We start from the raw sequence: 25,464 nt of genomic DNA, 5'->3' as shown, positions 1-25,464 counted from the left end.
CACCGCTTGCCGACGGGACCAAACTTTAAATATTTAAATAAAGGATAGGCATACATTTACATATCCTACACAGCGATTTTGCTGGCTGTCCACGATCTTCCATGCAATGGCCAGCACTCGCGCACCTTCACTTTCCTGTCCAGGGAAAGCTGGCGCCACCGAGGTGGGGAAGCGGGGAGCTTAGGAGCTTTAGTGATGTAGAGAGGGAGGGGTCAACTTTGCATTTCCAGTGTGGTGCGAGGAGGGGAAAAGGATGACCTCTGCACTTTGTGCAGTTGTGGAGGGAAGGTCAGATATTAAATGTAAGTGTTTTGGCTTGGGGGAACAGGATGGCCATTTATTTTCTTTGTATTGGGGGAGTTATGGGCCAGAAAATTTATAGTGTATTGGGAGGGGGTACAGGCTTCAACTGTGCAGGTCTGGAAGCCCTTTAAAAATGGCATTAATGCCTGCACAGAGGCAGCTGACACCATTGCTGGCATCGCAGAGCCTGTGCCCACCGACCTGTGTATGTTGATGAGCCGCCTCGCGCTAGATCCCAGCGGCCTGCCAGCGCGTAGCCCACGCCTGCAGGCTGCCATGTTTTTCAGCAGCGGGAGAATAAAATTCAGTTCCAGGAGTGTATAAGATTGCTTTCAGTGAAGAAGATTCAAGTATTTGCAAATTTCACTAATAAAGCACCTCCACTCCATTACTGTCTTTTCTACCTGAATGTCCTGTTGAAACACTGGCTTCACTTTGATTTTTGGACTTGCTGTGATCTTTTCTTCCTCACCTGGAGATTCTTCACTAGCTTCATCAGATGAAACACTAAAGAAAACACACACAAAGTGAGATCACAAGTGCTGATATGCACGTGGGGAGGTTAGGTCAAGCCAAGTTAGCTATAGTTGTGGCCTCCTGGACCAAGAATTCATTAAGTGGTAATGACCTGGAAGTCTCTGCCCACGAGGTTGGTGGAAGCAGAGACAATCAAAGATTTCAAAAGGAAATTGGATGGGCACTTGAAGGAAATAACTTTGCAGGACTATGGAGATCATGTGGGGGAGTGGGACTGACTAGATTGCTCTGTGAAGAGCTGGCATGGATTTGACAGGCCGAACAGCCTTCTTCTGTGCCATAAATGACTTTATGGGCTGGATTTTAAAGGGTCCCTGATGCCGGGAACGGTGGCAGGTGGGTGGGGGCATGAAAATCACAACAGATGAGGACTGCCACCAACCTCGACGCCGGCAGGGCCCATCCCGATCTTGGCGGCGGTGGCGAGGCCTCACGGTAGCTGCACCACCGCTCAGTAATGGGACCCACATTATAATGTTCAAATGGGTACTTACCATTAATTAATATGCAGGCTGCCGTGATTATGACATCAGGTTGAGATCTTCATTAGGGCAGCCGGCAATGCCGCGCCTTCGAATCCCCATTCGGGGAAACAAGGTGTGACACCTGTGGGGAGGGGGGAGGAGGTACTTTTCTCAGTGCGCGAGGGGGGGAGCGAGGTCAAACTCTTCTGATTGGTCAAGGGAGTGATGGGAAGGGGTAAAGGACAAAGGTTCAAAACTTTGAGGAAGGGAAAGGTCAAATATTCACAGTAGGTATTCTGAGGTAGGGGGTGGGGTGGGGAGGGAAGGGCAGGAATTTAGGGAGTTAGGAGCCAAGTTAAAAAGTAGGACCTCAGAGGTAGTAATCTCAGGATTGCTACCAGTGCCACGTGCTAGTCAGAGTAGAAATGAAAGAATAGTCAGGATGAATGCGTGGCTTGAGAGATGGTGCAGGAGGGAGGGGTTCAGATTTTTGGGACATTGGGACCGGTTCTCGGGGAGGTGGGACTATTACAAATTGGACGGTCTACACCTGGGCCGGACTGGAACCAATGTCCTTGGGGGTGCTTTTGCTAACGCTGTTGGGGAGGGTTTAAACTAATGTGGCAGGGGGATGGGAACCAAATGAGGAGGTCAGTTGACAGTAAGGAGGTAGTAACTAAAGCCTGTAAGGAACTAGATAATGAAGTCAGCATGACTAAGGGGAAGAGTAGGCAGGGAGCAGATGATGAACGCAAAGGGACTGGTGGTCTGAGGTGCATTTGTTTTAATGCAAGAAGTGTAGTAGGTAAGGCAGATGAACTTAGGGCTTGGATTAGTACCTGGGAGTATGATGTTATTGCTATTACTGAGACTTGGTTGAGGGAAGGGCACGATTGGCAACTAAATATCCCAGGATATCGATGCTTCAGGCGGGATAGAGAGGGAGGTAAAAGGGGTGGAGGAGTTGCATTACTGGTCAAAGAGGATATCACAGCTGTGCTGAAGGAGGGCACTATGGAGGACTCGAGCAGTGAGGCAATATGGGCAGAACTCAGAAATAGGAAGGGTGCGGTAACAATGTTGGGGCTGTACTACAGGCCTCCCAACAGCGAGCATGAGATAGAGGTACAAATATGTAAACAGATTATGGAAAGATGTAGGAGCAACAGGGTGGTGGTGATAGGAGATTTTAATTTTCCCAACATTGACTGGGATTCACTTAGTGTTAGAGGTCTAGATGGAGCAGAATTTGTAAGGAGCATCCAGGAGGGTTTTCTAGAGCAGTATGTAAATAGTCCAACTCGGGAAGGGGCCATACTGGACCTGGTGTTGGGGAATGAGCCCGGCCAGGTGGTTGAAGTTTCAGTAGGGGAATACTTTGGGAATAGTGATCACAATTCCGTAAGTTTTAGAATACTCATGGACAAAGACGAGAGTGGTCCTAAAGGAAGAGTGCTAAATTGGGGGAAGGTCAACTATACCAAAATTCGGCAGGAGCTGGGGAATGTAGATTGGGAGCAGCTGTTTGAAGATAAATCCACATGTGATATGTGGGAGGCTTTTAAAGAGAGGTTGATTAGCGTGCAGGAGAGACATGTTCCTGTGAAAATGAGGGATAGAAATGGCAAGATTAGGGAACCATGGATGACAGGTGAAATTGTGAAACTAGCTAAGAGGAAAAAGGAAGCATACATAAGGTCCAGGCGGCTGAAGAAAGACGAAGCTTTGGAAGAATATCGGGAATGTAGGACCAATCTGAAACGAGGAATTAAGAGGGCTAAAAGGGGTCATGAAATATCTTTAGCAAACAGGGTTAAGGAAAATCCCAAAGCCTTTTCTTCATATATAAGGAACAAGAGGGTAACTAGAGAAAGGATTGGCCCACTCAAGGACAAAGGAGGAAAATTATGCGTGGAGTCAGAGAAAATGGGTGAGATTCTAAACGAGTACTTTGCATCGGTATTCACGGAGGAGAGGGACATGACGGATGTTGAGGTTAGGGATAGATGTTTGATTACTCTAGGTCAAGTCGGCATAAGGAGGGAGGAAGTGTTGGGTATTCTAAAAGGCATTAAGGTGGACAAGTCCCCAGGTCCGGATGGGATCTATCCCAGGTTACTGAGGGAAGCGAGAGAGGAAATAGCTGGGGCCTTAACAGATATCTTTGCAGCATCCTTAAACACGGGTGAGGTCCCGGAGGACTGGAGAATTGCTAATGTTGTCCCCTTGTTTAAGAAGGGTAGCAGGGATAATCCAGGTAATTATAGACCGGTGAGCCTGACGTCAGTGGTAGGGAAGCTGCTGGAGAAGATACTGAGGGATAGGATCTATTCCCATTTGGAAGAAAATGGGCTTATCAGTGATAGGCAACATGGTTTTGTGCAGGGAAGGTCATGTCTTACCAACTTAATAGAATTCTTTGAGGAAGTGACAAAGTTGATTGATGAGGGAAGGGCTGTAGATGTCAGATACATGGACTTCAGTAAGGCGTTTGATAAGGTTCCCCATGGTAGGTTGATGGAGAAAGTGAAGTCGCATGGGGTCCAGGGTGTACTAGCTAGATGGATAAAGAACTGGCTGGGCAACAGGAGACAGACAGTCGCAGTGGAAGGGAGTTTCTCAAAATGGAGACGTGTGACCAGTGGTGTTCCACAGGGATCCGTGCTGGGACCACTGTTGTTTGTGAAATACATAAATGATTTGGAGGAAAGTATAGGTGGTCTGATTAGCAAGTTTGCAGATGACACTAAGATTGGTGGAGTAGCAGATAGTGAAGGGGACTGTCAGAGAATACAGCAGAATATAGATAGATTGGAGAGTTGGGCAGAGAAATGGCAGATGGAGTTCAATCAGGGCAAATGCAAGGTGATGCATTTTGGAAGATCCAATTCAAGAGTGAACTATACAATAAATGGAAAGGTCCTGGGGAAAATTGATGTACAGAGAGATTTGGGTGTTCAGGTCCATCGTTCCCTGAAGGTGGCAACGCAGGTCAATAGAGTGGTCAAGAAGGCATACGGCATGCTTTCCTTCATCGGACGGGGTATTGAGTACAAGAGTTGGCAGGTCATGTTGCAGTTGTATAAGACTTTGGTTCGGCCACATTTGGAATACTGCGTGCAGTTCTGGTCGCCACATTACCAAAAAGATGTAGATGCTTTGGAGAGGGTGCAGAGGAGGTTCACCAGGATGTTGCCTGGTATGGAGGGCACTAGCTATGAAGAGAGGTTGAGTAGATTAGGATTATTTTCATTAGAAAGACAGAGGTTGAGGGGGGACCTGATTGAGGTGTACAAAATCATGAGAGGTATAGACAGGTTGGATAGCAAGAAGCTTTTTCCCAGAGTGGGAGATTCAATTACTAGGGGTCACGAGTTCAAAGTGAGAGGGGAAAAGTTTAGGCGGGTTATGCGTGGAAAGTTCTTTACGCAGAGGGTGGTGGGTGCCTGGAACGCGTTGCCAGCGGAGGTGGTAGACGCGGGCACAATAGCGTCTTTTAAGATGTATCTAGACAGATACATGAATGGGCAGGAAGCAAAGAGATACAGACCCTTAGAAAATAGGCGACGGGTTTAGATAGAGGATCTGGATCGGCGCAGGCTTGGAGGGCCGAAGGGCCTGTTCCTGTGCTGTAATTTTCTTTGTTCTTTGTTCTTGAATGATGTGTAATGCCATTTGGGGGGTGGAAGAGGGCACGGAAAGATTATTTTATTCATTTTTATAAACTTTACAGTCACTGTATCTTTAAAAATTTAAATGGTCATTGAGGGATGTCAGCCCTTTAAAAATGGCGCCACGCCTGCGCATTGGCGCCGGACGCTGTTGCTGGGGATGGCTCGCCCACCCCCTCCACGTCATCAGTGGGGTGGGGGGGAGGGGGGCGGCTGCTCGGGCTATGCAAATCAGCCGCCATGTTTGGAATCCCGGCGACTCCGCGACGTGCGCCCTATGTGTGCGGGCCGCAAACTTTTTCGCCCGCCACCTACTTTGGTGGCAGGCTTTTAAAATGCAGCCCTATGACTCAAATTTGTGGAAGAATATTCTGTCCTAAAGGCAGCATTACTTGCTTGATCAATTAACAATTCTATAAAATTACTTTGATTTCCATAACTGTCCCTATCCTGAACTGAATGGGTGCCATTACCCAGAGTTCCACACACTTTTTTTTTGCTTTTCTGAAAATGAAGAGCACAATGATAACAAAAAAAAACTATTTAAATGAACCTTCAAGGTTCTTTGGTATCATGGGCAACCCAGTAGTGCTGGCCTTGATGCTGCACAAGGTCAACATATTGATCAGTGAGTGGGTGAAGTCAAATATCTGGTAACTGGCTGAAGGATAATTTAAGCTGATCTGCAGATACATCATAAAAATGCATCTTGTGACAGCTGCACTTAAATATTGACAAAAGCCTGTGTTAACAAGGGTGTGCAAATGTACCAATGTGTACCATGAGCAACCGCTCAGTGGTAAGATTACCTTTGCTCCATTTACCTTGGCAGGAATTGTCCATTTATCTGCATTGAGCCACTCAAGCAGTGAATGCAAGAGTGTTAAACAAGGAGCAAACAATATAGACACCAAGAAAGATAAAGAGAAATTGGCTGTTAATGAATTGTTTTGGGGTGAAAACAATATGGCTACAGGGCAAGATGATTAAATATTTCACATATCACTAACAGTACAAGCATCTACAGGGGAAACCTCATTATGAAAATATTTTAGAAAGAAGGATGGTTGGATGTAATTCTCACCATGGCAGTTACCTATGCAAGCGGCTTGTTGTAATTTGGGGTAACTTATTAGGAACACACAGTGAACCTTTCGTCGCACAAAACCTTTTCTCATGAAAGCAATGCTGTTTTAAAGTGCCACACAAATAATCCACTGATTTACTTGATTAATGTGAAATTCAGTTATAACAAAGGCTTAATTAGTTTTTAGCGACCACATTCTGCAATCACAGCAGTTTTTCTTACATTACGTGTGATTGAGATGTTTTGAAACTAGTGTTTGGAGATCAGAGTTCTTTGTTTTTCCATGAAAGCTGAAAAATAGCAGCCTTGACTAGTGTGTATATCATTTGGTTTACTCAGCTCACAAATCACTTAATTATTAACAGGTAGGCGGAAATTAATCTCTGCACAAGTCACACCAAAACTGCCTGGTGTACCATAGGCCAACAGGATACATGTTCAAGTTCATACTTACAGTTCCCCATATAACAAAATTCTGATCCTAACAGATCAGTTGAAAGGGGAATAGCACTTTACTACAGCAAAGAGAAAGAACTAAAATGAAAGTCAATGCAGACTACTCAAAGAAAACAGTTTAAAAGCAGGTGATACAAGGAGACGGTGGGGAAGACCTGTTGGCCTACATCCGAGGATTCTAAAAGAGATAGCTGCAGAGATAGTGGATGCGCTGGCTATGATTTTCCAGAATTCTCTGGATTCTGGAATGGTCCCAGCAGATTGGAAGTTAGCAAATATATCACTGCTATTCAAGAAAGAAGGGAGAGAGAAAACAAGGAACTACAGGCCAGTTAACCTGACATCAGACATCGGGAAAGTGCTGGAATCTATTATTAAGGAACTCTTAACAATGCACACTTAGAAAATCATAGTGTGATCAAGCAAAGTCAACATGGTTTTCTGAAAGAAAAATCATGTTTGTTAAAATATGTAACTAGTAGGGTAGATAAAGGGGAACCAGCAGATGTAGTTTACCTGGATTTCCAAAAGGCATTCGATAATGTGTCACATGAAAGGTTAATAGGCCAGATAAAGGTTCATCGAGTTGGGGGTAATATATTAGCATGGACAGAGGATTGGCTAATGGACAGGAAGCAAACAGAAGACATAAATGGGGCTTTTTCAAGTAGGCAGACTGTAACTAGTGGAGTGCCGCAAGGATTAGTGCTGGGGCTTCAGGTATTTATAATCTATATTAATGACTTCAATGAAAATACAGAGAATAATGTATCTAAGTTTTCTGATGATACAAAGGTAGATGGAAATGCAAGCTGTGAGGAGGACACAGAGAGACTGCAAAGAGATATAGACAGGTTGAGTGAGTAGGCAACAAGGCAGTAGATGGAGTATAATGTGGGGAAATGTGAGGTTATTCACTTTGGTCATAAGAACAGAAGAGCAGAATATTTTTTAAAAGACGTGAAACTTATAGATGTTGATGTTCAGAGAGACTTGAGTGTGCTCATACAAGTAACACAGAAAGTTAGCATGCAGGTACAGCAAGCAATCAGGAAGACAAATAGTATGTTGGCGTTTATTACAAGGGGAATGGAGTACAAGAATAAAGAAGTCTTGCTACAATTGTGCAGAGCTTTAATGAGACTACATCTGGAATACTGTGGGCAGTTTTGGTCTCCATATTTAAGGAAGGATATTCTTGCATTGGAGGCGATACAGTAAAGGTTCACTAGATTGGTCCCTGGATGAGAGGGTTGTCCTATGATGAGAGGCTGAGTAATTTGGGTCAATATTCTCCGGAGTTTCGAAGAATAAGAGGTGATCTCATTGAAACTTACAAGATTTTGAAAGGGATTGACAGGGTAGACACTGAGAGGTTGTTTCCACTGGCTGAGGAATCTAAGTCACTGGGGCACAGTCTCAGGTTAAGGGGCCGATCATTTAGGACTGAGATGAGGAGAAATTTCTGTACTCAAAGGGTTAGAAATCTTTGGAATTCTCTACCCTAGAGGGTTGTGGATGCTCCATTGTTGAATATATTTAGGGCTGGGATAAACAGATTTTTGGTCTCTCAGGGAATCAAGGGAAATGAGGAATGGGCGAGAAAGTGCAGTTGAAGTCCAAGATCGGCCATGATCATATTGAATGACAGAGCAGGCTTGACGGGCTATATGGTCTACTCCTGATCCTATTTCTTATGCTCATAGAGACAAGATAGTTTTAAATATAAATAAAATGAAGCTCCAGTTTCCTATATCCTCTCCCTGTATCCTAATTAATGTAGAGGTACAGTTCCAAGAGGTCTAAGGTACCTCAGCCAAATGGGTATCATCATCTCATGGTATAGGGAGCAAGTGTTAACAAGTTAAACCTTCTTGCTCACCACTGAGCAGAATCCTAGTCCTTATCCACCATCCCCTAAAGCAGTTTTCTACCAGGAGTCACTTCATAGAGATTGGGAACATTTGCTGATATGACATATTTGAAAGTTGTAACCTTGTATCTTCATATTTTGCAGTCTGAGGCAATGTTGGGATGAGAATCGATGGAGTCAGATGAGCTTGCTGGGATTCAGTCTTCTCAGTCGTTTCTATAAACAGAAAACGGTTAAGCTAACAAGTGCCTAAAGGAAGTATGACTATTTGCTCAAAAAACCTATTGTTGATTTCACATAACATTTTACACCTCCTCCCCCCACAATATCGTTTCCAAAAGCATGGAAAGGGTGAGTGATCAATCTGTTGCTTAGTGATAGTACTAAACTACACATCGGGGAAGAACAGGATTGGGTTTAGCTGTGATAATCAAATAATCTGCTAACGTGCACTGTCAATCTACAACTCATGAACCACATACAAAATATCAACCACTACAATCACTTCAGTAAATACCAAATATTAGCAGTTTTAAAGATTACCAAAAATTACATTTTCAATAAACCATATTTTATTGAATATTCTCACTGACTTTGTACATTTAGCAATTCAAACTGAAAGATGACGGGCCACACTTTTTCTTTTGATGAAATGTAATCCTACTCTCATTTCACAAATTTAGGATCTAGATTGATCTATTTGGCAACTAAATTTAAACAAACCACAAGATTTGCAATGTTCTCTATGTTACGAGGGTTTCCATTTTTTGTTAAAACTTGAGAAATTATATTTTAAAACTGAAAAGGGGTTCCATGGATGCTGGAATCTGAAGAAGTTGAATTTTGGATGTTTTTCTGAAAAGAAATTACCATAAGGTTTAGACTGAATGTAAACAAGTGTTACTGGAAGGCACCTATTTGCAAAGAACCCAGCAGGGGTTTGTGTTTTGACCTGAAGGGATAATTGCAAGAAAATGACAAGCCAGGATTTATAGATGTCCGCTCAGTCCGCAAGCAGGACCCTGAGCTTCCAGTTGCTTGCCATTTCAACACTCCCCCCTGCTCACATCTCTGTCCTGGGATTGCTGCAGTGTTCCAGTGAACATCAACGCAAGCTCGAGGAACAGCATCTCATCTACCGATTCGGCACACTACAGCCTGCCGGACTGAACATTGAGTTCAATAATTTCAGAGCATGACAGCCCCCCATTTTACTTTCATTTTTAGTTATTTTTTCTTCCTTTTTTTTTGCATTCCTTTTTACATTTTTTACAATCTTTTTTTGCATTTATTTCATTTCATCTTAGTTTGTTCAGTTTGCTTACCCACTGTTTTTTTCAGGTTGTTTTTCTTCAGGTTTGCACTTGCTGATGTTCAATATTCAGTATATTCACACCTAATCTGTACTAATGCTTTGTCTTTCAACACACCATTAACATATTGTTTGCCTTTGCTCCGTGACCTTTTGGTCAGCTATGTGGCCTGGTCCAATCTGCACCTTCTCCTTTGTTATCTCTTGCCCAACCCCCACCTCACTTGTTTATAATCTGTGACTTTTCTAATATTTGTCAGTTCTGAAGAAGGGTCACTGACCCGAAACGTTAACTCTGCTTCTCTTTCCACAGATGCTGCCAGACCTGCTGAGTGAATCCAACATTTCTTGTTTTTGTTTCAGATTTCCAGCATCCGCAGTATTTTGCTTTTATTTATAGATGTCACACCACTTCCCTGTGGAAAGGCTTTAGTTTCATTTTGAACTGTGAAAAAACCAGTTGGTGTTTGGCCAGAGATAGCTGAAGCTTGCTTATTGACCTGCCAGGAGAACAGAAGAAGATCCAGCCAGCCCATCTTTCTCATGAAAATCAAATCCTGTGTCAAGTGTGTTTCCTGTTGACACCTGTATTTGAAGAAATCCTGCATGTTTGCAGAAACCTTGCATCTTTGTAGGAACTTTACATTGAATGTATGAGAATTGAAACCTTCATTGCTGCACACCTGTAGTAAGACCTATGTGAAGCCTTCTGTAGCTGCAACTGTTTGAAAGCCTACCCAAACTGATCTTCAACATCACCTGGAAGGAACTGCTCTGGGAAGATCCTAGTGACAGCCGCCTATTCGCCTTTGGGACACCTCACCAAAACAAAGGATATCTTCTGTACCTATTTTTCAGTCAATGTGTTTTTTATTCCTTCTATTTCTTTGCAACAGCTGTAAACAAAAATCCCTTTTCTTTCCCTGATTAATCGGTTGTGTATTTATGTGTGTGTACGTGAGGGCTAGGATAAATAAAAGGCTTTAATATTTCAATTCGCATGTATGTTTGCTTTGTTATCAGTTAAGACTTGGGGCTGGATGGACAGGAGCTGGCCACTGACGTAAAAGTTGGTGGCGAACCCGCAACACCCAGCACGGGGATCAGACCCACATTTTACGGGTCCCCAGGCTGTAATTGTTCAGAGGCGGGACTTCCACCCGCTTGAGGGAGGAAGTCCCGCCTCAATGAGGTGTCGGACAATCATCGGGCCAGCAGCTCTCAAACCCAGTAGCGCCACCGGGAGCGGTGGCCACTGCTGGGACTGCATCCCAACTGAGGACACGGAGACAGGACCGAGGTAAGTTTGGTTTGCCTCACCGGGCAGATCGGTCGCAGCCCTGTGAGGCAAGGGTGGTCATTTGGGAGGAAGAGGGTCGTCTCGGGTCCTGAGGGTGGTTGGGGAAGCAGGGGCAGCCCTCAATCAGGCACCCTATGCCCGATTGTTGACCCCCATCCCCGGTGCACTGAGAGGCTGCCAAGCATCACTGGGTGGCCTTTCACGTCTACCGGATGCCCACTTGCCACGGGTAAAATACTCGTGGAGGTGGGCGAAGGCCCTTATCTGGCCGCTAAGTGGCCACTTAAGGGCCTCTATTGGCCTGGAGCGGGCAGCCCGTTACTCGCCCCCACCCTGCAGCCCACGTAAAGTGGGGCGGAGGTGGGAGTATTCCGGGAAGGCCTCCTGCTCCATTTCACGCCACCCCCTGCCACCATCCAGCTTGCTGGGATGACGTGAAATTTTGGCCTTGGTTTATAATAAAGGGATAGTTTTGTTGTTTATTAAAGAAACTCGGTTGATGTCCTTTAGTCTGGAGAAAATAGAGTATCTGGTTGACTTTTTTGGTAAGTGAGAACATTTAAATATATGTTGTCAACTGTGGAGAAGTGGGACTGAATTAACAGTGCACTCCTCCCTCCTCAGTCGTAACAACTAGTTGAAGGTTTGCAGCTATGATTACACTGAAAGCCAAAAGGTCATTTATTTACGGGACTGAGTGTGGCAAGGTGTTAGTGCATTGCTCCTTTCATATCTAGAACTGGATTCAAATCCAGCTCACACTGATGGGATAAAAGCCATCTCCCCTTGCTAGCTGCTAGCTGCAAGAGTCATATGTGAAATGAGTTTCTGATGAACTCCAGCGTGATGCCACTACCAGTCGCATCTTCCCCTCCCTTCCCCTGTCAGCATTCCGAAGGGATCGTTCCCTCCGCGACACCCTGGTCCACTCCTCCATTACCCCCACCACCTCGTCCCCGTCCCAGGGCACCTTCCCCTGCAATCGCAGGAGGTGTAATACCTGCCCATTTACCTCCTCTCTCCTCACTATCCCAGGCCCCAAACACTCCTTTCAGGTGAAGCAGCGATTTACTTGTACTTCTTTCAATGTAGTATACTGTATTCGCTGCTCAGTGTGGTCTCCTCTACATTGGGGAGACCAAGCGCAGACTGGGTGACCGCTTTGCGGAACATCTCCACTCAGTCCGCAAGCAGGACCCTGAGCTTCCGGTTGCTTGCCATTTCAACACTCCCCCCTGCTCTCATGCTCACATCTCTGTCCTGGGATTGCTACAGTGTTCCAGTGAATGCACAGTGGCGCAGTGGTTAGCACCGCAGCCTCACAGCTCCAGGGACCCGGGTTCGATTCCAGGTACTGCCTGTGTGGAGTTTGCAAGTTCTCCCTGTGTCTGCGTGGGTTTTCTCCGGGTGCTCCGTTTTCCTCCCACAAGCCAAAAGACTTGCAGGTTGATAGGTAAATTGGCCATTATAAATTGTCACTAGTATAGGTAGGTGGTAGGGAAATATAGGAACAGGTGGGAATGTTTAGTAGGAATGTAGGATTAGTATAGATGGGTGGTTGGTGTTCGGCGCAGACTCGGTGGGCCGAAGGGCCTGTTTCAGTGCTGTATCTCTAATCTAATCTAAAAAAAAAACATCAACGCAAGCTCAAGGAACAGCATCTCATCTACCGATTAGGCACACTACAGCCTGCCGGACTGAACATTGAGTTCAATAATTTCAGAGCATGACAGCCCCCCATTTTACTTTCATTTTTAGTTATTTTTTCTTCCTTTTTTTTACATTCCTTTTTACATTTTTTACAAACTTTTTTTGCATTTATTTCATTTCATCTTAGTTTGTTCAGTTTGCTTACCCACTGTTTTTTTCAGGTTGTTTTTCTTTAGGTTTGCACTTGCTGCTGTTCAATATTCAGTGTATTCACACCTAATCTGTACTAATGCTTTGTCTTTCAACACACCATTAACATATTGTTTGCCTTTGCTCCGTGACCTTTTGGTCAGCTATGTGGCCTGGTCCAATCTGCACCTTCTCCTTTGTTATCTCTTGCCCCACCCCCACCTCACTTGTTTATAATCTGTGACTTTTCTAATATTTGTCAGTTCCGAAGAAGGGTCACTGACCCGAAACGTTAACTCTGCTTCTCTTTCCACAGATGCTGCCAGACCTGCTGAGTGATTCCAGCATTTCTTGTTTTTGTTTCTGATGAACTCAACCTGGTTCCAAGTGAGCATGAACAAATTGTACAAAACTTGCCAAATTAGGGCATGCTGCCAGTCTAAGAGAGTACATGGACGATAATAACTTACAAATAATTTGACAGATGTTAGTTTTGGGAACATAAATGAAAATATATTTTTTGTTTATATGATTGCCAAGATTTCCCACTATACTGTGTGCGTATGTGCGTGTGTGTCTATCTGGCTCTCACCCTGTCCCTTTCCCTTCCCCTTTTCCTTCCCACACAGCTAATGGCATGAAGCATTCAAATTCATGTTACTGATTTGAGTTTCTCCTCCCACCCCTCCCAAATATTATTATTGGCTATCCCTCACAGGCAAGGATGATTGTTTTCCGTGAGTGCGAAGATGAGGCTGATGCAGGATATACAGACTTCATTGCACGTAGGGCATTTGTTGTCATGTGGAATGTCTGGTTGTGTTTTATTATTTCGGGTCATGGCTTGTTTTTTTCGCCACTCTCGCTTTTCCTCTTCATTTTGTCATCATTGGGTCTCAAAATGCTGGAATCCTGCCCACAGACTCTGCCTCCATCTGGTTCGGTCCAGGGTGATGGTCTCCTAGGAGTTGATGTCAATGTTGCATTTCTTCATGTTGGCTTTCAGCACATCCTTGAAGAGCTTCTTTTGTCCTCCTCTGGTGCATCTGCCCTGACTGAGCTGGGAGACGAAGACCTGCTTTGGGAGCCTGGTATCTGACATCTGAACTATATGACCAACCCAACAAAGCTGTTGGTGGATAATAATGGCCTTAATGCTTGTGGTGCCTGCTTGTGAGAGGACACTGATGCTGGTGTGCCTGTCCTCCCACTTGAAATGTAGGATCTTCCGCAAGCAGCGTTGATGATATGACTCCAGTGCTTTGAGGTGCCTCCTATACGTTGTCCATGTTTCATCCCCGTACTGTAAGGTAGGGATCACGCCATGAGCTTGGTTTCCGTTTTGATGTCGCAATCTTCAAACACTCGCTTCCTCAGGGTGGCCAAAGACTGCACCAGCAGATTTCAGGCGATGCTGGATTTCTTCGTCAATGTCAGCCTTCGGTGAAAGATAACTTCCAAGATACTGGAAGCGTTCCACATTTTCCAGGCACTCATCCTAATCAATGGGGCTGGGGCATGTGCGTTTGGAGCTTCCTGATGGAGGACGTTGGTCTTCTGAATGTTGAGTGTAAGACCCATCTGCTCATATGCCTCAGTTAATACGTCAACGATTCTCTGAAGATCCATTTCCGACACAGCACTTACTTACATCAGCGTATTGGACTCAATGGCTGAAGTCGGAGTGGTCTTAGTTTTTAATTGGAGTTGTCTGAGATTAAATAGTTTACCGTCCATTCGATAAATAAGCTGCAGTCCAGCAGGGAGCTTGTCTCTAGTCAGATGCAGCATGGCAGTTAGGGAGAGCGAAAATAGTTGGGGCAATGGCAATATAAACAATATCTGAACCAGCTGAATAATGCATTTGATCCCTGAACGATATTGCTTATGGGCAGCCCTTTGAATCCAGCATCCATGTTTTAATTTTCTCCTGTTATTCGCTTACTTCCATCAGATTGCTTAATTAGTTTTAAGACAAGGTTGAATCAGTGAATCATCCTCTCTCTCTAAGTCAATCCTGTGGAGAAAATCCATCCCAGGATTTCAATTCCTCCATTTCAGTTTAGGAGAGGTCATCTGATTCCCACAGAGGCATAGGCCAATGAAATTAAAGGAAATTAGTTAATATTTGCATTGGCATGGTTACAAATGCAAATCAACTTTCCAGTTGAGGATCTTCAAGCAGAAAAAATAACTTAAAATAGTATCCCTAATCTGTCTAGCCTAATGGTATGTACCTAAGCAAATAGAAAGATTCTGCCCAAGTGTCCTTGGTATGTTACACATTAATGCAAAAGGTATTTTTGTTTGTAAAGGGTGAATTGTATAAAAGAGCTCTGTGCTTGGGGAAATAGAACACCATTCTATCCAGTATATGCATCAGGCCCATGCTGTAACCTATTTAGGAGTGCCGGATATCAAATAAACCTCCTATTGCATTGCTCAATTAAGACCTCCCAGGTCAGAACTTCAAAACAAAGATGTAAAGTTCCTTTGTCTGTGTCCCCAATATACGAGATATAAAATTTCAGAAGAGCAATCGCTGAAGGCCACTTACTGTGGTTTTTCTCCCTGCCTGAAATTGGTGATCGCTGATGGGCAGTACTGTACTGAGGATTCAGGCCCACTCAGAACTGGATAAAATTGTTCCAAACCAGAGGATTTTGAGTCTGAAGTCCCTGCTTCATAGGGATATAAGGTGATGCTACAGAGAAAGAGAGAAAGGCAGAGAGAAAGAGAGAACGAGAGAGAGAGTGAGCAAGAGTAAGCGAATAAGAGTGTGTAAGCGAATGAGAGCGAGAGAATGAGAGCATGAGAGTGAGACACGAGACAGCGTGAGTGACAGAGCGAGAGAGTCTGACAGAATGAGAGTGAGAGAAAATGACAGGGAGAGAGAATGAAGGAAGGAAAACCACGTGTTCTTGGATCATGCTAAAATTGATATGAATCAACATTCTGGAGGTATTGGAGCTGTACAATCCACATAATGAATGACAATTAGTAGCCCATATAAGAAGTGAAATGCAATCATTAGTGCTTGTTTCTGCCCCTCATTTAGGCATAACTTTAAATTAAAATGATTATGAATGCTATTTTTATTTCTTTCTCCCGTCTGAAAATGAGGATTCATGATGGGGGTAGGGTTACCAATATTCCAGGATTGTCCTCAAATCTCTAGGAATTAAAGATTAACCTCCTGGACACTGCTGCAAGCAACCCAGGAGATAAATAATAGGGGTACAAAAAAAACTTGTGGTTTTTTTTCCCCCCACTTCCAGTTGTAGCATCTGGAACATGCAGGTTGAGAAACAACTCATTCAGCACATTCTAAAGATCAAAGGTGAGGGTCTTCCTCATCTTTGTTCTACAGAAGACAGTGTATGTACCCAGTCAACAATCTCGGGATCGCTGGATAGTTTAAATTCTGCAGTTTTGAGCAGAGAATTATTATAATTACATATGGTGGGTTTATTCCCTGTCCTCTGGCTTGGGGCAAGTGTCCAAACTGTTAGAGTTGCAATTGCCCAAGATGGTAACTCACATGAAACTGCAGTGAATGATGCTGTGGCCTTGCCTGTTTGCAAAATGCTGTCCAACTGGTTTAGCCTGTCATGTTGCACTGAGGCTCTAACAGAGGGAAATTGTGCATTTTTGTCAAAATGTGATTGATATTTAAAGGATGCACTCCTAATATGAAGCCCATGCTCTCTATTCCCAATCCTATCCATTTCCTTTTTGCATGCAACTTATCGCATCCTCTGTAACCAGTACGTTTAAAGACTTTTTTCCCTGCACTCCCTTCTAATTCTGATTATCTGTGCGCATTAACAGCTTGCCAACCAAAGGTCAAACTGCTCAGAGGATTGCCTATTTGAGGTGATCATCAAAAATGGCAAAGATATTTAATAAATAATTGGCACTGTTTTATTATTAAAGAGAAAAAGATACCAAAGAGGAGGTGTATCCTCAAGTGGTTTAGAGCACAGTGAATCATATTATGATGGATAAAAGAAAAGATTAATCTGACAGTTAAGCTAAAGGAAGATAAGGCATCAGGGCTAGACAGGACACATAATAAGATCCTGAGAGAGATAAGGAAGAAAATAGTCGAGTCCTTCGAAATTATGGGCTGAATTTTACTGGCTCCGGGTGGCAGGAACAGAAGCGGGGGCGGGGCCAGTAAAATAGCAGGGAGCCACATCGGGACGGCTCTCAGTCGCTGTCTTCCCGCTGGGAAGTTTCCCAGCGGCGGCTGCAAGGCAGATCAGCTGCAGTCCACAGAGGCGGGCAGCCGATCTGCATACTTAAGGACCCAATAAAGGGTCATTTTAGTGTTCTGCTGGCATTTTGCTGACGGCATTGGCCCCCCCACCTCCTGGGGAGGCGACATGCTTCATGGAGATGGCTTCTCTGTGGCAGTCCGGGGGGGGCATCAAAGCCAGAGACTCCATCCCACACAGAGGGGGCCACAGGCAGCAAAGACATCCCCCACGGCCCCAACGATACCCACCTCCCCTGGAGGAGTTTGTCCTGTGATTGGCGGTGCCATCCCCCTTGGCCACCCTGAATTTTAATTTTTACTTGCCTCTCCAAGGGTGCCTCATTTTGAGGCACCCCGAGGTCTCTGACCTGCCTCAGCGCGCCCACCTCTCCTGGCGGGGCTGCTGAGGCTTCACAGCTGCCAGTTCTGTTATTGGGCTGGCAGCATCAAGAGCCCGCCCACCACCCTTAACTGGATGGCAGGCCCGTAGGTGGGCAATTAGGAGACCGCCTGCAGTAAAATCGCCTGTTCCCACTGCCAACAAGTGCAGGCTCGGGTCCCACTTTTTGCCCTGATGCGGGGTCCCGAAGCTTGTGGAAAAATTCAGTCCATATATATTTGGTAAGGAGAATATAATAGTAGCCTGCACAGATTTTAGAAGGCATGATAATATTCATCGGACCTCAGAGAATTCACGGAAGGCATTACTAACAGTACGGATAGAGAAAATGCAGAGAATGTGGACTTTAGGAAAGCCTTTGAAAAAGTACCAGAGGGGCAATCATTAGAGAAGATTAAGGGTTATGGAACAAGGGATAGGAAATTAGAAACAGTTTTAAAGAGCAACTTTAAAGATGGTCAACTGTGGCTCAGTTGGTAGTACACTTGATTCTGAGTTAAAAAATTCTGGTTTCAAATCCCACTCCACAGACTTGGAAAAAAATCTAGGCTGGCACTCTCGTGTAGTATTAAGAAAGTGTCATACTGTCAGAAGTGCTGTCTTTTAGATGAGACCTTAAACTAAGGCCCTGTCTGCCCTCTCAGATGGGCATAAAAGATTCCATAGGACTATTTCAAAGAAAAGCAGGAGAGTTACCAGTGAAGTACTCGTTTGTTGAAGCTTGCTGTGTTTTTTTTAATTCATTCAAGGGATGTGAGCATTGCTGGTAAGGCCAGCATTTATTGCCCATCCCTAATTTCCCTTGAGAAGATGGTAACGAGTCACCTTCTTGAACCGCTGCAGTTCATCTGGTGTAGGTATGCCCACAGTGCTGTGTGGAAGGGAATTCCAAGTTTTTGATCCAGTAACAGTGAAGGAACAGTGATATAGTTCGAAGTCAGGATGATGTGTGACTTAGAGGGGAACTCGCAGATAGTGGTGTTCCCATGCAGCTGATGCCCTTGTCCTTCTAGGTGGTAGAGCTCGCAGGATTGGAAGGTGTAGTCAAAGGAGGCTGGGTGAGTTGCTGCAGTGCATCTTGTATATGGTACACACTGCTGCCACTGTGCGCCAAGGGAGTGAATGTTTATGGTGCTGGATGGGGTGCCGATCAAGCAGGCTTTTTTGTCCTTGTTGGCGTTGAGTTTCTTGAGTGGTTTTGGAGCAAATGGAGAGTATTCCATCACGCTCCTGACTTGTAGATGGTGGACAGGCTTTGTGGAGTCAGGAAGTGAGTTACTCACCACGGAATTTCCAGCTTCTGATCTGCTCTTGTAGCCACAATATTTATGTGACTGGTCCACTTAAGTTTCTGGTCAAAAATAAAACAGGAAGGGTGGCTCAAACGTGGCTTACAGAAGAAATTAAGGATAGTATTAGATCCAAGGAGGAGAAATATAAAATGGCCAGAACAAGCAGCAAACCTGAGGATTGGGAGCAGTTTAGAATTCAGCAAAGGAGGACAAAGGGGTTGATTAAGAAGGGGAAAATAGAGTATGAAAGTAAGCTTGCGAGGAACATACAAACTGACTGTAAAAGCTTCTATAAATACATGAAGAGAAAAAGATTAGTGAAGACAAATGTGGATCCCTTACAATCAGAAACGAGGGCATTTATAATGAGGAACAAAGAAATGGCAGACCAATTAAATACATACTTTGGTTCTGTCTTCACAAAGGAAGACACAAGTTATGGCAACACTCCCCCCTGCTCTCATGCTCACATCTCTGTCCTGGGATTGCTGCAGTGTTCCAGTGAACATCAACGCAAGCTCGAGGAACAGCATCTCATCTACCGATTAGGCACACTACAGCCTGCCGGACTGAACATTGAGTTCAATAATTTCAGAGCATGACAGCCCCCCATTTTACTTTCATTTTTAGTTATTTTTTCTTCCTTTTTTTTTACATTCTTTTTTACATTTTTTGCAATCCTTTTTTTTGCATTTATTTCATTTCATCTTAGTTTGTTCAGTTTGCTTACCCACTGTTTTTTTTCAGGTTTGCACTTGCTGCTGTTCAATATTCAGTGTATTAACACCTAATCTGTACTAATGCTTTGTCTTTCAACACACTATTAACATATTGTTTGCCTTTGCTCTGTGACCTTTTGGTCAGCTATGTGGCCTGGTCCAATCTAGACTTCCTTTGTTATCTCTTGCCCCACCCCCACCTCACTTGCTTATAACCTGTGACTTTTCTAATATTTGTCAGTTCCGAAGAAGGGTCACTGACCCGAAACGTTAACTCTGCTTCTTTTTCCACAGATGCTGCCAGACCTGCTGAGTGGTTCCAGCATTTCTTGTTTTTATTTCAGATTTCCAGCATCCGCAGTATTTTGCTTTTATTTTGGATAGAGAACTGGTTGGCAGACAGGAAACAAAGAATAGAAATAAACGGGTCTTTTTCCAAGTGGCAGGCAGTGACTAGTGGGGTACCACAGGGATCAATGCTCGGACCCCAGCTATTCACTATATATATTAATGGTATAGATGAGGGAATTAAATGTAATATGTCCATGTTTGCATATGACACAAAGCTGGGTGGGAGTGTGAGCTGTGAGGAGGATGCAGAGAAGCTCCAGTGTGATTTGGACAGGTTGAGTGAGTGGGCAAATACATGGCAGAAGCAGTATAATGTGGATAAATATGAGGTTATCCACGTTGGTGGCAAAAACAGAAAGGCAGATTATTATCTGAACAGCGATAGATTGGGAAAGGGGGAGGTGCAGCGAGACCTGGGTGCCCTTGTCGCTGAAAGTAAACATGCAGGTGCAGCTGGCAATTAAGAAGGCAAGTGGTATGTTGGCCTTCATAGTGAGAGGATTCGAGTACAGGAGCAAGGATGTCTTGCTGCAATTATACAAGGCCTTGGTGAGACCACATCTGGAGTATTGTGTGCAGTTTTGGTCTCCTTATCTGAGGAAGGATGTTCTTGCTATGGAGGGAGTGCAGCAAAGGTTCACCAGACTGATTCCTGGGATGGCAGGATGACGTATGAAGAGAGATTGGGTCGATTAGGCTTGTATTCGCTAGAGTTTAGAAGAATGAGAGGAGATCTCATAGAAACCTACAAAATTCTAGCAGGACTGGACAGACTAGATGCAGAAAGGATGTTCCCAATGGCGGGGGAGTCCAGACGAGGGGTCACAATCTAAGGATAAGGGGTAAGCCAATTAGGACTGAGATGAGGAGGGATTTCTTCACCCAGAGAGTGGTGAACCTGTGGAATTCTCCACCATAGAAAGCAGTTGAGGTCAAATCATTAAATATATTCAAGAAAGAGTTAGATATAATTCTTAGGGCTAAAGGAATCAAGGGATACAGGGAGAAAGCGGGAACAGGGTATTGAGTTTAGACAATCAGCCATGATCGTATTGAATGGCGGTGCAGGCTCGAAGGGCCAAATGGCCTACTCCTGCTCCTATTTTCTATGTTTCTCATGGTAACCCCCAGGATATTGATAATGGGGGATTCAGCGATGGTAACTTTGCATGTGAACATGGACTGCTTCAGCATCTGTGGAGTCGCAAATGGTGCTGAACATTGTGCAATCATCAGCGAACGTCCCCATTTCTGACCTTGTGATGGAGGGAAGGTCATTGATGAACCAGCTGAAGATGGTTGGACCTAGGATACTACCCTGAGGAACTCCTGCAGCGATGTCCTGGGGCTGCAATGTTTGGGCTCCAACCAGTGGAGAATTGTCCCCTGATTACCATTGACTTCAATTTTGCTTAGGCTCCTTGATGCCACTCTCACCTCACCTCTTGTGTGCAAATTGACTTGTGCATTTCCTGCATTACAAGAGTAAATGCTATATAAATGCAAGTCTTCCTTTTTTTGAGAGGGAAGAAAACAGTGTGCTGAGGTTAAGGGCAGTTTTCAGAGCACTTGGAAATAGGCAGAGGTGCTCCGTAGTGTTCCATTCTGGGACCATTTCTGACCATGGTCCAAATCAGTGATTTGGATATAGATGATACCAAACTAGGAAGTATAGCTAATTTTTAGAAGACCAAAGGAAGCTGTAAAGCTGTATTGATAAGATGGGCAAAATGAGATAAAAATTGACATAAAATGCAATATCAGTTAGTGCGAAGTTATGCATTTTGATTAAAAGACAGTAAATATAGTCTGAATGGAAATGGACTCACTGCTGTCGAAGAGCAGAGAGATTTGCAGGTACAAATTCACAGGACATAAAAGGCAGCACTTAGGTTGACCAAGCTGTTTAAAAAAGGCTTATGGAATTATAGATTTTGTCATAACGGGCATCGCATATAAAAGCCAAGAGATAATGTTGAGCCTATTTAAAAGCTTGTTGGCACCTCAACTGGAGTACTGTGTGCAGTAGTGGTCTCCATACTATCGGAAAGTTACTGAGGCTTTAGAGAGGTTGCAATGCTGACCTGTTTGAGGAAATACTAATATCGAGAAAAGCATAAAAAATTGTGTTAAGTTTTCCCTCATTAGAAAAGAGAGATTACAGGGAAATATGATCGAAATGATTAAAATTGTAAAAAGGATTGTCAGGGTAAATAGAAGTAGACTCTTTCCAGTAGTTCAGATGCCAGGAATGAGGGGCCATAGATGCAAAATTAATTGCGCGAGATTTAGAAGAAGGTGGTAGCAGAAATTTCTTTTGCATGGAACTGTGAGGCTGTGCAATTCACTTCCAGACGTAATAGTTGAAGCAAGGACCCTCACCATTCAAGATTTGAATAGATATGTGGATGATGGAAAATGGGGTTTAAGGGATTGGAGTTGAAGAGAATTGGTGGATGAATATTAATTAGAACCACATGGAAAAAAAATCACTAATTGGGCCAGATGGCCTGCTTCCATGTTGTAACTCTTAGGTATTGCCTAGATGCAGGATCTGCATCAGATCTACAAGAAAGGTCAATGTCATTGAAATCAAAAAAATATCTAGAACAGATCTGAATTTATAACAGAAATTAAAACAACCTTACTCTCAGGCCCATGAGATTTAATGAGATGTCTTTTAGATGAGATCTGGAGATAAAAGATCCCATGGCACTATTTGAGGACCATGGCATCCTAGCTAACATTTATCCTTCACCAACACCTCTTAAGCAAATTATCTGGTCATCAACCTCATTGCTATTAGTGGCATCTTGTTGAATGCAAATTGGCTAGCCTGTTTCCTACATTACCACAGTGACTACAATTCAACAGTACTTAATTGGCTATGAAGCACTTTTAGATTTTCTGATGTCATGACAGGTACTTTATGTTCTTGCTTTTTTATTTTGTACAAAGATATCCTTTTAGTATTAGATTTTAAAACAAATTTTTTAAAAGGCAAGCTTCATAAGGATTGTACAAAATATAAAAATTACATCAAAATGCATTATTGGTCACTTGATCCTGTATGCATTGTACAAAGTCAGAATATTGAGGGGATTTAATTGGTCAATGCCCCCGCAATAATTTACCGTGTGTTTTGGGTTTTTTCTTCCATATTGAGGCCTTGATCAGGTCCACTCCAAGTAAAGAATCCCGGTAACGTTTTGATTTAACTTCATCAAACCACTGACCAGTAACCAGCTTCCTTCTCTTTTCATCTTGAATGGACTTCTGTGCAGTCCTAGAAAAAGAGCAGAGAGGCTTTTCAAACAGACAATAAGTACTCAGTTTCCTCACATCAGAAGTTACATTCTAGTGCCATTGAGTCTTCTAGTCAAGCAGGAGATTTACAAGAGGACTAGTGTGGAGGAGGAAGGAGTGGGGCAAACCTTTTGCAGGTATCAAACTGCATTGCCATAACTAGTGCAATAATCAATCACAGACCATAATTCACTTGTATGTTAACTGCAAAACTCAAAGAAGATTTTAAAACAATGTCATACATGTTTTTTGATCTTAAGCATTGGTACACACACACTATTGGAGTTTGTTTTAAGGTCAAATGCTAAGGATTGTCATGAACTGTGCCTAAAGGGTGATCGCTGATCTGTTCACAGGAATTCCATCGTGCAATTGAAAACCACAGCTAATTGGGAGACAGGAAACACCTGATTAAAATTTCACTGGTGATTGAAACCTTATCTCCATTTGAACAAATTTCAAACTAACATTTTAAAAACCATCTCTGTAGTTCATACAATAAATTGGATAATGTGCCCATCAGTATGTTATTGCCATGTAATGAAAGATATTATTCCACTGCAACGATGAAACTGTCTCTCAAGAGACAGATTAGCTTAAGGCCATAAGCCTAATTGCTATACATAGACACAACCTAAGATCAGGCAAAGCTTAACTCTTTTTGATCAGCAAAGTTTCTGCAATATAATAGAGTCGTAGAGTTATACAGCTCAGAAACAGGCCCTTTGGCCCATCGTGTCTGCCGGCCATCAAGCACCTATCTATTCTAATCCCATTTTCCAACACTTGGGCCGTAGCCTTGTATGCTATGGCATTTCAAGTGCTCATCTAAATACTTCTTAAATGTTGTGAGTGTTCCTGCCTCTACCACCCCTTCAGGCAGTGTGTTCCAGATTCCGACCACCCTCTGGGCGAAAACATTTTTCCTCAAATAATGTGTTAGTCAGTTTGAAGTTCAGAAGCACCCAGTATTTTCAGATTTCTTTCCATCACTAACAGTGTGACAACTACAATCACCTTAATGGCTTATAACAGATCCAACAATATGCTGTTTCACTGAGACTGGTGTGTGCATTACCTATCGATACAACACTTCCAATCTGTCCCTTAAAACAATGTAAAGGTATATTTGCAGCCAAATCTGGGAAGTGCCTTAAACCACTTAAGTAATAATGGCATATTAACTATTTTAAAGAACCTAATTCCCGGGTTACAGCTGAGAACACAGTAATAACACTTTTCTGGGACCAGTGGGTAGGGTGACAATGGGTGACTTGATCAGCACTGAGCCAAGAGCCACATCTTAATTATTTAAACTTAAAGCATTTGCATTGTAATTGCTCAACACCAGGAAACAATAAGTATTGGTATCTAAATTCCCATGTTGCTAAAAGTAATAAAACAAAATAGCTTTACATAATCATTGCCTCAGTTACCCATTGTTTTATGCTTTAAAGAACAAAAATAAAAGGCTGCCAGGGGACCAATATTTTGGACAGAATTCTGTACATCATCAAATAAAGTCAATAATCTTTGAAATGTGAGTGTTTTTGGGAGGGGTCCCTGTGAGAGAAGTTAGTACTGGCACAATGTACCTACATGAACTCTTCCTGCGCTGAGATTTCTATGGACTAGACTACTTTCAAAAAAAGCTCGACAACAAAAGTTAGGGGAACCAAAGAACAGGAGTCCTTGGATGACAAGGGAGATTGAGATTATGATGAAACAAAAAAAGATGCATGTCAGGTGAATTCTTCAAGTGAGAACCAGGGCAAATATATTAATTGGAGACAGGAGATGAAGAGGAAAATAAGACTTGCAAAGACAGAACATGGGAATAGAATGGCAGTCAACATAAAAGGGAACCCAAAAATCTTTTACTGGCTTGTAACTAGTAAGTGGGTAGTAAGAGGTGGAGTGGGGCCTATTACCCTAATGAGTACTTTGTATCAGTGTTTACTAAGAAAGAGGAATCTGACAAAATCTCAGTAGAAGTAGTGAGAGTAGAGTCAATGGAGAGAGTAAAAATTGAGAGGGGCGAGTTACTGGAAAGGCTGGCTATGCTTACGGTAGATACGTCATCTGGTCCGGATGGCTTGCATTCGAGGTTGCTAAAGGAAGTGGGGGTGGAGATAGCAGAAGGGCCTGCCATAATCTTCCAATCTTCCCCAGATATAGGGGAGGTGCCAGAGGATTGGAGAGTGGCAAATGTGACATCCTCATTCAAGAAAGGGTGTAAGGACCGACCAGCAACTACAGGCCAGTTAGTTTAACATCAGCGATGGGTAAGATT

At 43.5% G+C, this 25,464-nt stretch overlaps 1 protein-coding gene across 4 annotated transcripts in view; it reads right to left on the bottom strand.

Moving 5' to 3' along the window:
- LOC137377613 (synaptotagmin-like protein 2) overlaps positions 1–25,464 on the bottom strand; it is a 143,092-nt gene that overhangs the window by 84,878 nt on the left and 32,750 nt on the right. For all 4 annotated transcript variants that reach the window (XM_068047438.1, XM_068047441.1, XM_068047440.1 and 1 more), the window contains exons 3-5: positions 23,000–23,151; positions 8,514–8,607; positions 708–810 (exon numbers count right to left, since the gene is read on the bottom strand). In XM_068047438.1, coding sequence (XP_067903539.1) covers positions 708–810; positions 8,514–8,607; positions 23,000–23,151 — 349 coding nt within the window. The remainder of the gene's footprint in view (positions 1–707; positions 811–8,513; positions 8,608–22,999; positions 23,152–25,464) is intronic.

The sequence above is a fragment of the Heterodontus francisci genome, chromosome 15 (genome assembly GCF_036365525.1).
Source record: "Heterodontus francisci isolate sHetFra1 chromosome 15, sHetFra1.hap1, whole genome shotgun sequence".
In the NCBI taxonomy this organism is placed as follows: Eukaryota; Metazoa; Chordata; class Chondrichthyes; order Heterodontiformes; family Heterodontidae; genus Heterodontus; species Heterodontus francisci.
This window is presented reverse-complemented; position numbering and strand designations above follow the sequence as displayed.